The sequence below is a fragment of the Asparagus officinalis genome, chromosome 4, assembly GCF_001876935.1.
Source record: "Asparagus officinalis chromosome 4, Aspof.V1, whole genome shotgun sequence".
Taxonomy (NCBI): domain Eukaryota; kingdom Viridiplantae; phylum Streptophyta; class Magnoliopsida; order Asparagales; family Asparagaceae; genus Asparagus; species Asparagus officinalis.
The window spans coordinates 13,502,146-13,516,031 of NC_033797.1; the positions used below are offsets into that span (position 1 = coordinate 13,502,146).

Here is a 13,886-nt window from a genome sequence, read left to right on the forward strand (position 1 = left end):
AAAGACATCAACCGATTCCCCATCCTTCTGCTTCTCATCCAACAACGTGCCGATCGAGACTTCTGTGTCATCGTCAAAGAAATTGGTGAGGAATAACTCTTCCATGTTTGCCCAGTTAGTGATACTCCCAGGCTTAAGGCGTCGGTACCAATCGAAGGCAGGCCCGCGAAGGGTTCCTACGAATGACCGGACCATCAAGGCTTCGTTCCCAGATATTGCGCCGAGATGCGACTTGAAATAGATCAAGTGCTGAGTTGGTGAACCCCTGCCATCAAACGGAGTAAAGTTAATCAAATTAAATTTCTGGGGATAAGGAATCAGGTCCCACTCCCTCGGGTACGGGTATGGGATGCCCGTTTTCTTCACTTCTTGAGCCGTCATCAAAGCGTTGACTTTGCTCTCAAGATCGTGCATCTTCTTGTCCTCTTCCTCGCTTTTCTTCAAATAGATCTGTGGAGGTTGAGTGGCTGACTTGGTCGGATCGCTTCCGGAGTTGTCTTTATCTGGAGGAGGATCTTCAAATATCGTCTCATCCTCTTCATTACGCCGACTGGATTCTGCTCTTTGGCTTGATTCCGGTTGGTGTTGCTGAACCTGCAAATCCCGCATCTGCTGCATGGTCAACTCTATTTCGGTTTTGAATTCAGCTCTAATTTCTTCGCGTTGGCATTTGAGCTAGTTGATCCGGCGTAATTGCAAATGATTCTCTGGCTTGTCCGACACTGGATGCGGTGTCGTCAGAAGCAATGGCAGAACAAGTATCTGATATTTCTTCATCTGAAGATAGCCCTTCGTGCATTTTCCTGTAGTTTCGTCGTAGGTTGGCTCTTCTTTGTAACCGCGCCATCCTTTGAGAAAGACCCCGCTCAACTCTCCCTCCTGGAGAGAAATCAGGGTCGGGATTAACAGATTTTTGCTTCCCTTTGTTGGTCATGTTAATAGTGACCTCAGGGAACTCATCTTGTCGAGTTACAGGTTTCCTTTTGTTGAAACGTCTTGCTTTGGGTCTTGACGTTTCGTTGGACAATCTTTGAAATACAGAGACTCTTGTTGAATTATCCTTAGAGCATCCGCATTCTGTCAACACTGCTTTAATGAGTCTCTCGCAAGCGCAATGAGACTCATTTTCTCGAACAATCCTTTTTCTTGAATTGTTTTTCTGATAGTACAGCTCGTCGTTATTATGACTTGAGCAACCTATCTTTTGTTTCTGAACTTTGTTAACATGCACAGGACGACTGGTCGTCGCCTCTGAACGATCCAAAGTTGAATTTTTGAATCCACCCCCTTGCTGGTGTGGAGTTTTCAGAGGTCCTAAACGAGAGTGAACTGGTATTCTCTCGTTTTGGACTTGTGCAGTTCTGACAGGAGGGTGTTTACGACCCCCTGCATATGAAACCATTAATGGTTTATTTGCCGGACATGGTTGTTCCTTGACTGGGGCTTTGCCTCGATCATCAACTGAAGGACCAAGGCGATCTGCCATTGTTATCTTGAACTTGGACAAATCTGGGCTAACCCAGGGTTCTACTGGTGTTGCAGTAGACGGGCCCGGAACAGATGCTTGTGGCGTCTTTGGCATCCAGACTTTACGATTCTTCGGTGGCCTTTCAGTCACCGCCTCTTTCTTGGTTTCTTGCGCTTGTTGACGAAGAGCGCGAGCGTGGGCAGCCTTCGCCTTACGCCTTTGTATCCGTTCTTTAAGGGTTGAACGGGCCCTTTTGACGAGAGTCCATTCCTCCGTCGTAAGCTTTGCAGAAATATGATTATCTTGCCATTGAGGCAACTGGGTCATTTTCTGTTTTCTCGACTCTAGGTCCGCATAGTAATGGACCCCGTCGGTTTGTTGCATGGCCTTAGCCAGTTGTCGAGCACGGCGCTGACGCTGTCTCTGACGAGCCCTCTTCGTCAGCACCGGCGAGCTATTCATCATCGACTCCTTAAGGGATGTGGAGTCGTTTGGAGCAGGTATGTTGCAGATGGGTTCCTTAGCAGCAATTGAGTAGGAACCTTCACCTGCGGCCTCTTTGGGCATTGCAGACTTGAAAGTTTTCGAAATCTTCCTATATTTGCGAGACGAGGAAGATTTCGCGGATGAGGATGATAAATACTCCTCAAACTTCGCCTGATCGAATTCGTATTCGATCTCTTCATTGATGATGATCTTGATCGGTTGCGACACCGCGGTCTCGGCAGCGAGACCGCTGGCTCCCACTGTGGTCGCCAGCTTGTTTGGTTCAAAAGTCGCTGCTGTGGAATTCATTATAACTTTGTTCGATTACAACAAATTCGAAAGAATAATCTTTTTATAAGACTTTTTCTACACAACAAAACAAAAATTACAACTCTTGAGAAACAAACACGAAAATCGTCTATCAATTCTCGTTTTCGTGGGACTTTGCCTGTGCCGGGAACGCTTTGGTTCGTGGACCGCCGATTCACAGATCGTGAAGAGGGGGCTTATGATTCTAACTTCGTTATCGAAGTAGAAATTGAAACGATATCTTATCGAAGTAAGATAGTCGTTCTTCTTAAAATCAAGTCGAAGCTTAATTTCAAGGCGTTGCAAGAAAAGAACTCAAATCTCTGCTCTCTCTGCTCTGGAATGCTCTAACAAATGCTCGATCCTCGTCAGAAGTGACCCTAGGGGGGTATTTATAGCCTCAAGGGTCAGTAACTGCAAAAACTTAACAATCGAAGAAGTCAGTACGGCGAGACAGTGTTTACTGTCTCGCTGGGCGAGACAGCGTTTGCTGTCTCGACCCGCGAGACAGTAAATTTGCTGTCTCGCTCAGCGAGACAGTAAATGCTGTCTCGGAAAATGGCAGTTTCTCGCTGTAACTGTTCTCTCACGTTTCAAACTCCGTTATTTTGGCAGTTATCCACGTGATTTTCGCCCATGATGTTTCCCACGTCCCTTGGCAGTTAATGGACACGTGTAGGGCAGTTACAAATGTAGTTTTGACTATTTCAACACTGTCTCGCTGGCGAGACAGCAAAGACTGTCTCGCTGGCGAGACAGTTCATACTTGTTTTGATTTTTCCAAAACAGTATGAAATCCTTTCTTGTGAATTTTTGAGTGATCTTCTCTATGCTTGGGATATCTATTAGCATTTTTTGACGCCTACAACTACGATATGAGTCTAATTGGAGTCTTACATGACGAGAAGCGTTCGATTGAATTGTTCATTGAAAAACATCAAAGGAATTTGGGCAAATCGTTGAATTATGATGGAATGTTTTCCCGCATGTTGGAGGACCCTGATGTTGATTCCGTTGGCTTTTTATCTCCTCAACAAGATGAAGGTTGGACACAATCACAACATATGAGCGGTTGGACACAATCACAATATATGAGCGGTCCTTCGCTTGTGGGCACTTCGAATGCGGTCGATACTAACATGGGAGTTCAAGAAGATAATGCAAGTGTTGAATCTGATAATGATGATGAAGAGGAGGGCTTACAAATTGATAGCATGACCTTGATAGATCGTGATGAAGGGGACAACCACCACATTGACGGGTGTTATGCTAATAATGAGTATGTTGTCTTAGAGGATCCGCCGCCCGATGAACTTCAAGGAGAAGAATGGATCGATAACTCCGTGATGGAAAGTGTTCCTATTGGCACTAATAGCGGTCATGATACACAGGGCGAGGACTTCTCATTCGTGAAGGGAGATCTATATGAGAGCAAGGAGAAATTGATCTATGCGCTTCGCTCGTACGCCATTGCAAAAAATGTCAAGTTTAGGCCAACAAAAAATAATACTACAAGTTATAATGCGGTTTGTTTCTATCGCAAAGATGGCAATGATGAAGATATTGGTGGACACCATGACGGCAATGCGAAATGTCCGTGGAAGCTTAATTCACGCTCCGGTGTAAGAGTAGGCGGGCAATTCAAAATCACGGCATACAACGGACTCCACACTTGTAGCAATCCTCGATTAGAGATGAATAACAAGAATGCATCCTCTTCCTTCATATATCGATTGATTTTACCGCATCTGAGGGAGGATTTTGATCTAAGGCCGAAAGATATTCGTCTTCTAGTGCAAAAAGCCACCAACTTGGATGTATCATATCACAAGTGTTGGGATGCTAGGAGGAAGGCGATGATAAAAATATTCGGTGATTGGGATAAATCGTATGAGATCTTACCTCATTATCTTGAAGCCCTCAAAAGAGAAAATCCAGGAACTGTCTACGAAGTATCTTCGGACCCCGTTGATGGCGGAGATCGGCGGTTCACCGGTGTATTTTGGGCATTTGGGCCATGTATTGAGGGGTTTCGATATTGTCGTCCTCTTCTTAGCATTGATGGCACCCACTTATACGGCAAGTACAAAGGAGTTTTGCTTGTTGCCACCGGAGTTGATGCGGATGACGGTTTGTTTCCTTTGGCGTTTGCAGTGGTTGATATTGAAAACACCGAGAATTGGGCGTGGTTTTTTGCATGCATTAGATATCATATCCCTAGTGTGGGTGCGCGGTCGATTACATTCATATCTGATAGGATGAAAAAAGGAATTCCAAGAGCACTCCGTCATTTCCCAGAGCCACATGCACATCGTTATTGCTTGCGACATATTAGGGACAACTTCAAGAAGAAATTTGGAAACGGTCAGGTTCAAGATCTTCTTTGGCAAGCCGGCTGTGCAACAGAAAAATTAGTTTATGACCAAATACGAGAGAGGATTAAGTTTATCTCCCGAGCTGCACATGATTGGATCGAAACTAGTTTGGGACCACACAATGTTGATAAGTGGGCTTTATGTGAAGATGGCGGGAGACGGTTCTGTATGATGACTACGAACGCTTCAGAGAGTTTTAATGGCATGCTCAGGGGAGCACGCAGTATGCCAATACAGTCACTAGTTGCTAAAACATTCTACAGACTTAATAACTTCTTTCTACGACGTCGCGAACTTGGTGAAAATATCCGCTCGGAGCTCACACCGAAAAATGATGAAATGTTAGCGGCTCGGATTGTACAAGCTCGATCCTTTCATGTCGTAAGATACAGTTTTAATGAATGGGAAGTCATTGAGGGAATATCACATAGAGAAAATCGCTCTTATAAAGTTAACATGTTAGTGGATCACTCGTGTACGTGCACTTGCAACGTACCGCAATTACAATGGATTCCTTGTTCACATGTTGTCGCGGCTTGTTCTGATCTACAAGGTGGTGCGAGGATTTCACACTATGAGTTCGTCGAGGCTTGGTATTCTACTTACAACTATCGACAAACATACAAAGAGTGTTTTCGTCCACCATATGATAGTCGATATTGGACACAAGACGGGCCACTGATATTACCTCCTTTGAGTATAGGGGAGTGCACCATCACTTTACAGGACGTGACCATCATACTTGGGCTCCGGATCGATGGGCCGGCAGTTACGGGCACCGATGATCATAGTTGGCCGGAGGTATGTGCCCGGCTTCTTGGACAGGTTCCGGACTTGAGGAGTGGTGCGATGAAGCTATCGTGGCTTCGTCAGACATTTCAGGGCGACATACCAGAGGATGCCAGTATGGAGACGCTTCAGTTCCATGCTCGTGCTTACATATTGCACATGATAGGGTGCGTGCTTTTTCCTGATGCGAGCAAGACTCTTGTACATGCACGATGGTTGTCGTTGCTAGAGGATTTTGACGTATGCGGCGCACTGTCGTGGGGCAGTGCGGTGTTGGCATACTTGTATCGAGAACTGAGTAGAGTATCCCTGATGCAGAATAAAGAATTCAAGGGATGCTGCACATTGATACAGATTTGGTCATGGGAGCGCATTCATATTGGACGCCCTACTTTACTTGTGCACCGTGACCTACAGGGGCAGTTTCCTTTGGCGTACAGGTATAATTGTACACACAAATTTTATTCGCACTGAATTTGTACTTATATATTCTCTATTCTGCATATAGGTATAACGTACGGTACGCTAAGTACCGATCAGCGATGCGCCATCGTGAGTTTTACCGAAATGAGCTTGATGACCTCCAACACGAACAGGTAAATATAAATCTCAAGTCGTTATGAATATTATAGTTTTGTTGTTGATACTGATAAATTTTTTATTTTATTTCAGTTCAAGTGGAGACCCTATACACCGCCGGAGCTTGCGCATATGTTGTGTGTTTATATATAACAGCATGAGTATTTTAACAAAAGGATCTAACACATTGAACATTGTCTTTTATAATTCTCGTTATATTTTATGGATCAAGACCGAGACGCCCGACGATTTGACCTTCCAGGGAGCACACGTATTAGATTATATTTGGCTCGGAAGGTAAACAATCTTTTGTATATGCCTATAAGCATTGCCAATTATTAATTTTTTCGATTCTATCACTTAATTCATTTCTTTTTGACGCTGCAGCCCTACCTGATTATCACCAATGAATCGAGTTCAAGAGCCATTCATCTTGGACGTCATTGAGGTATGAGAGAGTTTCTAGCGTTGATTCTCAGGCTGAGTTTTCGGAAAGTGCTCGACGGTTCTATATCAGGCTTATTGCCGCTATATCACTTGTTTGATTGAGAGGTGGAGGCCAGAGACCAACACTTTCACATGAAATTGGAGTCTTACATGACGAGAAGCGTTCGATTGAATTGTTCATTGAAAAACATCAAAGGAATTTGGGCAAATCGTTGAATTATGATGGAATGTTTTCCCGCATGTTGGAGGACCCTGATGTTGATTCCGTTGGCTTTTTATCTCCTCAACAAGATGAAGGTTGGACACAATCACAATATATGAGCGGTCCTTCGCTTGTGGGCACTTCGAATGCGGTCGATACTAACACGGGAGTTCAAGAAGATAATGCAAGTGTTGAATCTGAGAATGATGATGAAGAGGAGGGCTTACAAATTGATAGCATGACCTTGATAGATCGTGATGAAGGGGACAACCACCACATTGACGGGTGTTATGCTAATAATGAGTATGTTGTCTTAGAGGATCCGCCGCCCGATGAACTTCAAGGAGAAGAATGGATCGATAACTCCGTGATGGAAAGTGTTCCTATTGGCACTAATAGCGGTCATGATACACAGGGCGAGGACTTCTCATTCGTGAAGGGAGATCTATATGAGAGCAAGGAGAAATTGATCCATGCGCTTCGCTCGTACGCCATTGCAAAAAATGTCAAGTTTAGGCCAACAAAAAATAATACTACAAGCTATAATGCGGTTTGTTTCTATCGCAAAGATGGCGATGATGAAGATATTGGTGGACACCACGACGGCAATGCGAAATGTCCGTGGAAGCTTAATTCACGCTCCGGTGTAAGAGTAGGCGGGCAATTCAAAATCACGGCATACAACGGACTCCACACTTGTAGCAATCCTCGATTAGAGATGAATAACAAGAATGCATCCTCTTCCTTCATATATCGATTGATTTTACCGCATCTGAGGGAGGATTTTGATCTAAGGCCGAAAGATATTCGTCTTCTAGTGCAAAAAGCCACCAACTTGGATGTATCATATCACAAGTGTTGGGATGCTAGGAGGAAGGCGATGATAAAAATATTCGGTGATTGGGATAAATCGTATGAGATCTTACCTCATTATCTTGAAGCACTCAAAAGAGAAAATCCAGGAACTGTCTACGAAGTATCTTCGGACCCCGTTGATGGCGGAGATCGGCGGTTCACCGGTGTATTTTGGGCATTTGGGCCATGTATTGAGGGGTTTCGTTATTGTCGTCCTCTTCTTAGCATTGATGGCACCCACTTATACGGCAAGTACAAAGGAGTTTTGCTTGTTGCCACTGGAGTTGATGCGGATGGCGGGTTGTTTCCTTTGGCGTTTGCAGTGGTTGATATTGAAAACACAGAGAATTGGGCGTGGTTTTTTGCATGCATTAGATATCATATCCCTAGTGTGGGTGCGCGGCCGATTACATTCATATCTGATAGGATGAAAGGAATTCCAAGAGCACTCCAACGTCATTTCCCAGAGCCACATGCACATCGTTATTGCTTGCGACATATTAGGGACAACTTCAAGAAGAGATTTGGAAGCGGTCAGGTTCAAGATCTTCTTTGGCAAGCCGGCTGTGCAACAGAAAAATTAGTTTATGACCAAATACGAGAGAGAATTAAGTTTATCTCCCGTGCTGCACATGATTGGATCGAAACTAGTTTGGGACCACACAATGTTGATAAGTGGGCTTTATGTGAAGATGGCGGGAAACGGTTCTGTATGATGACTACGAACACTTCAGAGAGTTTCAATGGCGTGCTCAGGGGAGCACGCGGTATGCCAATACAGTCACTAGTTGCTAAAACATTCTACAGACTTAATAACTTCTTTCTACGACGTCGCGAACTTGGTGAAAATATCCGCTCGGAGCTCACACCGAAAAATGATGAAATGTTAGCGGCTCCCGTTGTGCAAGCTCGATCATTTCATGTCGTAAGATACAGTTTTAATGAATGGGAAGTCATTGAGGGAATATCACATAGAGAAAATCGCTCTTATAAAGTTAACATGTTAGTGGATCACTCGTGTACGTGCACTTGCAACGTACCGCAATTACAATGGATTCCTTGTTCACATGTTGTCGCGGCTTGTTCTGATCTACAAGGTGGTGCGAGGATTTCACACTATGAGTTCGTCGAGGCTTGGTATTCTACTAACAACTATCGACAAATATACAAAGAGTGTTTTCGTCCACCATATGATAGTCGATATTGGACACAAGGCGGGCCAAAAATATTGCCTCCTTTGTATAAAAGGTCGGCGGGGCGCCCTCGTTCCGTACGAATTAGAAATTGTATGGATGACGTTCGTGAAGGAGTTAGGAGGAGAAATAAGTGTAGTAGATGCGATCAACCGGGCCATAAGAAAAATAATTGTCCAGTTAGGATTAGGCGTTGATGTTGTAATTTGTAACGGTTTCGATCTGTGTTTGTTTCCGTGTGTCATTTGTGATTGTGTATTGTAGCGGTTTCGTGAGTTGTTTGTTTCTGTATCTCATTTGTGATTGTAATTTGTATCGTTTCGTACTATGTTATATAAATTTTATGTTTGGTTTCAAGTTATTGCTTTCTTCACGTTGCGCATTCGTTTGTTGTTTATATATAACTAGATGAGTATTTTAACAAAAAAGATCTAACACATTGAACATTGTCTTCTAATATAATTCTCAGTTATATTCATTATGGATCCAAGACCGAGACGCCCCGACGTTTTGACCCTCCAGGCGAGCCACGTTTCAGATTATATTGGCTCAGGACAGGTAAAACATCTTTTGTATATGCTAGTTAGCATTGGCACCAATTTTAATTTTTCGCATTATACTTAATCAATTCTTTTTGACGTGCAGCCCGTACCTGATATCACCATGATCGAGCATTCACAGAGCCATTCATCTTGGGTCATTGAGGATGAGAGAGTTCTAGCGCTGATCTCTCAGGCTGGTTTTCGGGAGTGCTCGACGGTTCGATATATCAGGCTTGATTGGCCGCTTATCACTGCTTTGATTGAGAGGTGGAGGCCAGAGACCAACACCTTTCACATGCATATAGGGGAGTGCACCATCACTTTACAGGACGTGGCCGTCATTCTTGGGCTCCGGATTGATGGGCTGCCAGTTACGGGCACCGACAGTCATAGTTGGGCCGAGATATGTGCTCGGCTTCTTGGACAGGTTCCCGACTTGAGGAGTGGTGCGATGAAGCTATCGTGGCTTCGTCAGACATTTCAGGGCGATATACCACAGGATGCCGATGATGAGACGCTCCAGTTTCATGCTCGTGCATACATATTGCACATGATAGGGTGCGTACTATTTCCTGATGCGAGCAAGACTCTCGTACATGCACGATGGCTGCCACTGCTGGAGGATTTTGGTGTATGCGGCATGGGGCAGTGCGGTGTTGGCATACTTATATCGAGAACTTGGTAGATTATCCCTGATGCAGAATAAAGAATTCAAGGGATGCTGCACATTGATACAGATTTGGTCATGGGAGCGCATTCATATTGGACGCCCTACTTTACTTGTGCACCGTGACCTACAGGGGCAGTTTCCTTTGGCGTACAGGTATAATTGTACACACAAATTTTATTCGCACTGAATTTGTACTTGTATATTCTCTATTCTGCATATAGGTATAACGTGCGGTACGCTAAGTACCGATCAGCGACGCGCCATCGTGAGTTTTACCGAAATGAGCTTGACGGTCTCCAACACGAACAGGTAAATATAAATCTCAAGTCGTTATGAATATTATAGTTTTGTTGTTGATGCTAATAAACTTTTTATTTTATTTCAGTTCAAGTGGAGACCCTATACACCTCCGGAGCTGGATATGCATTCTCTTGCACCCATCTGCCGAGATAGTCCCGACTTGTGGAGAGCGAGAGTTCCATTGATTTGTTGGGAGATCGTGGAGATGCATGTCCCTGACCGTGTGCTACGACAGTTTACGCTCTCTCAGCATGTACCAGAACCTGTTGAGCAGATCTCTCGTCGGCGGCGACCTACTTCGCACCATAACGACTGGGCCGTAGTCCGTGCGGCCTACATAGATAGGTGGGCTCACAGGTGGGATTTCATCCAGGATACGAGACCCACGGTTGTTGACTACACCGCATATATGGATTGGTATTGGGATATCACACGTAGATGGATCACACGTGACCCACAGCCCTTAGCTGGACACATGCCACGGCCACCGACAGACAGTTACATCCCTAGTGGGATGAACGAGAGAGATTACGTAAGTTTCTAAGCTAAATTATAATATTTTTTTCTTGAGTTGGTACTTAATAAATTATTTACCTCACAGGTCCATGCTTTGGATAGCATTCAGGCTGATATTGATGCGACCGTGCCTGAGATTCAGGATCAGGTGGCGTTAGGGCTCCTCGGCAGGATCAAGAAGACCATAGCACAGGTGTTTCATAAGACTCACGTCGACGAGTTCGCAGGCCGTGAGGACAGGTCTCGATCATTTGGGCAAGCGTACACTCGGCGCCGACGGCCACGTGACGATGACGGCGGCACTTCGCATGCTGATGGAGCCGGCACTTCGCATGCTGATGGAGCCGGAACTTCACATGCTGATGAAGCCGGCACTTCACATGCTGATGGAGCCGGCACTTCGCAGCCTCACACACAGCCGGATACTCAGATAGTCGAGGCTCATCAGCGCGGGGGGCGGGGAAGAGCGAGGGGGAGGGGGAAGAGAGGGAGAGGAAGGAGAGGAGCTATATTGGGTTGTATTTGAACTTATTTTGTTAAAATTTGTAAATTGTATGAATTTTCAAATACTATACTTTTATGGATCAATTATAGCTCGATATGTGATCTTTTTGCGTATTGTTTGATTCGTGCGTGTTTAAATAATATATATATTGCAGTAATTATTGTCAACAGGTAAATAGTTGTATATATGAGTTAAATAGGTAGATGTATGCATGCTGTGCATGTTTTATGTAAGACCCGCAACTTCACGGGAGTTCAACTCCCGTGAAGTTGCAGTGCAAATTTCCCAGAGAGCGATTCTCTGGGAAATTTAGCCTGTAACTCCACGGGAGTTCAACTCCCGTGGAGTTTTAACAATAGAACAAACTCCACGGGAGTTGAACTCCCGTGGAGTTTATTGACGTACTAAACTTCACGGGAGTTGAACTCCCGTGTAGTTTCGTAAGTTTTTTTAGAGAAACCGACCTGGTTTCAGCGACAGTGCTGAAACCAGGTCGGTTTCTCTAAATAAAACTGAAACGGGTCTTTTTTTCCAATTAAATGCTGAAATAGGTTGGTTTTGAAAATTTGTCTGATGTTATTATCAAGGTAAAAATGCTTCCAGCCCCCAAAAGCCAAGAAAACATGTTTTTCACCCCTAAGATTTTGTCAATGGGTGTTTTGCTTCTAAAAATAAAGATTTTGTTCTCTGAGCCCCCAAAACACAAAACCCAAGAGATTAAAATATGTGAAGACCATAATACTCTTCTCTCTCTCTTTCTCTCTCTTTTTTTATCATGATGTACTGAGATCATAGTTGAAATGATTGATGAGAATTATTTTATTATTTTTATTTTTTATTTTTTTTGTTGTTTGTATTGAGAGATTGTTAAAGTTACAGGTTAATTGTTAAGATTACTAGTTAATTGTTAAGGTTACGAGTCAATTGTTAATGTTATATATCCTCTCTCTCTCTCTCTCTCTCTCTCTATCATGATGTTACTGTGATGATAGTGAAATGATTGAAAGGGATTGTTATTTTATTATTTTAATTTTTTATTATTTTCGTATTTTTAGAATATTCGTTGTTAAGGATAATGGTTGGTTGTAAAGGTTATGCATTGATTGTTAATGTTACGGGTTGGTTGTTAAGGTTAAAGGTTTTTTTGTTAAGGTTATGGGTTTGTTGTGTAGGTTACGAGTTTGTTGTTACGGTTACGGGTTTAATTGTTAAGGTTACGGGTTTAATTGTTAAGGTTACAGGTCAATTATTAAGGTTACATGTTTAATTATTAAGGTTACGGGTTTAATTGTTAAGGTTATGGGTCAATTATTAAGGTTACGGATTTAATTATTACGATTACGGGTTTAATTGTTAAGGTTACAGGTTTAATTGTTAAGATTACGATTTAATTGTTAATATTACGGGTTTAATTGTTAAGGTTACGGGTTTAATTGTTAAGGTTACGGGTCAATTGTTAAGGTTACGAGTCAATTGTTAAGGTTACGGGTTTAATTGTTAAGGTTACAGGTTTAATTGTTAAGGTTACGGGTCAATTGTTAAGGTTACGGGTTTAATTATTAAGGTTACGAGTTTAATTGTTAAGGTTACGAGTTTAATTGTTAAGGTTACAGGTCAATTGTTAAGGTTACGGGTTTAATTGTTAAGGTTACGGGTCAATTGTTAAGGTTACAGGTTTAATTGTTAAGGTTACGGGTTTAATTGTTAAGGTTACGGGTTTAATTGTTAAGGTTACGGGTCAATTGTTAAGGTTATGGATCCCTTCTCTCTCTCTCTCTCGTAACCTTAACAATTAAACCTGTAACCTTAACAATTAAACATGTAACACAATTAAACCCGTAACCTTAATAATTAAACCCGTAACCTTAACAATTAAACCGTAACCTTAACAATTAATAAACCGTAACCTTAACAATTAAACTTGTAACAACCAACCATTATCCTTAACAATTAACAATTAAACTCGTAACCTTAACAATTAAACATATAACCTTAACAACAAACTCGTAACCTACACAACAAACCCATAACCTTAACAACAAACCATTAACCTTAACAACCAACCCGTAACCTTAACAATCAATGCATAACCTTTACAACCAACCATTATCCTTAACAACGAATATTCTAAAAATACAAAAAAAAAAAAAAAATTAAAAATAATAAAATAATAATCATCTTCAATCATTTCAATATCATCATAGTAACATAATGATAAAAAGAGAGAGAGAGAGGATTCATAACCTTAACAATTGACCCGTAACCTTAACAATTAACTCGTAACATTAACAATTAACCCGTAACTTTAACAATCTCCCAATATAAACAACGAAAATAATAAAATAATCATCATCAATCATTTCAACTATCATCTTAGTACATCATGATAAAGAGAGAGAGAAAACAAAAATAATAAAATAATCCCCATCATATTTTAATAAAAAAAGAAAGAGAGAGAGAGAGAGAGAGAGAGGATTCATAACCTTAACAACAAACCCTTAACCTTAACAACAAACCCTTAACCTTAACAACAAACCCTTAACCTTAACAACAAACCCTTAACCTTAACAACAAACCCTTAACCTTAACAACCAACCCGTAACCTTAACAATCAATGCATAACCTTTACAACCAACCATTATCCTTAACA

The 13,886-nt window shown here is 42.4% G+C and overlaps 1 protein-coding gene across 3 annotated transcripts; it reads left to right on the top strand.

Annotated features, from left to right (window-relative positions):
- On the top strand, positions 10,642-11,409 carry LOC109839743. Of its 3 annotated transcripts, none has more exons than XR_002246729.1 (2): positions 10,642-10,747; positions 10,834-11,409. XR_002246729.1 is itself a non-coding variant. In XM_020408250.1 (2 exons), the coding sequence occupies exons 1-2, from the start codon at positions 10,691-10,693 to the stop codon at positions 11,255-11,257; spliced, it is 498 nt and encodes a 165-aa protein (XP_020263839.1). In that variant the 5' UTR covers positions 10,642-10,690; the 3' UTR covers positions 11,258-11,409. The 3 variants fall into 3 exon arrangements, 2 of the variants coding, with proteins under 2 accessions (XP_020263839.1, XP_020263840.1); XM_020408250.1 differs by having other exon boundaries at positions 10,817-11,409; XM_020408251.1 differs by having other exon boundaries at positions 10,874-11,409.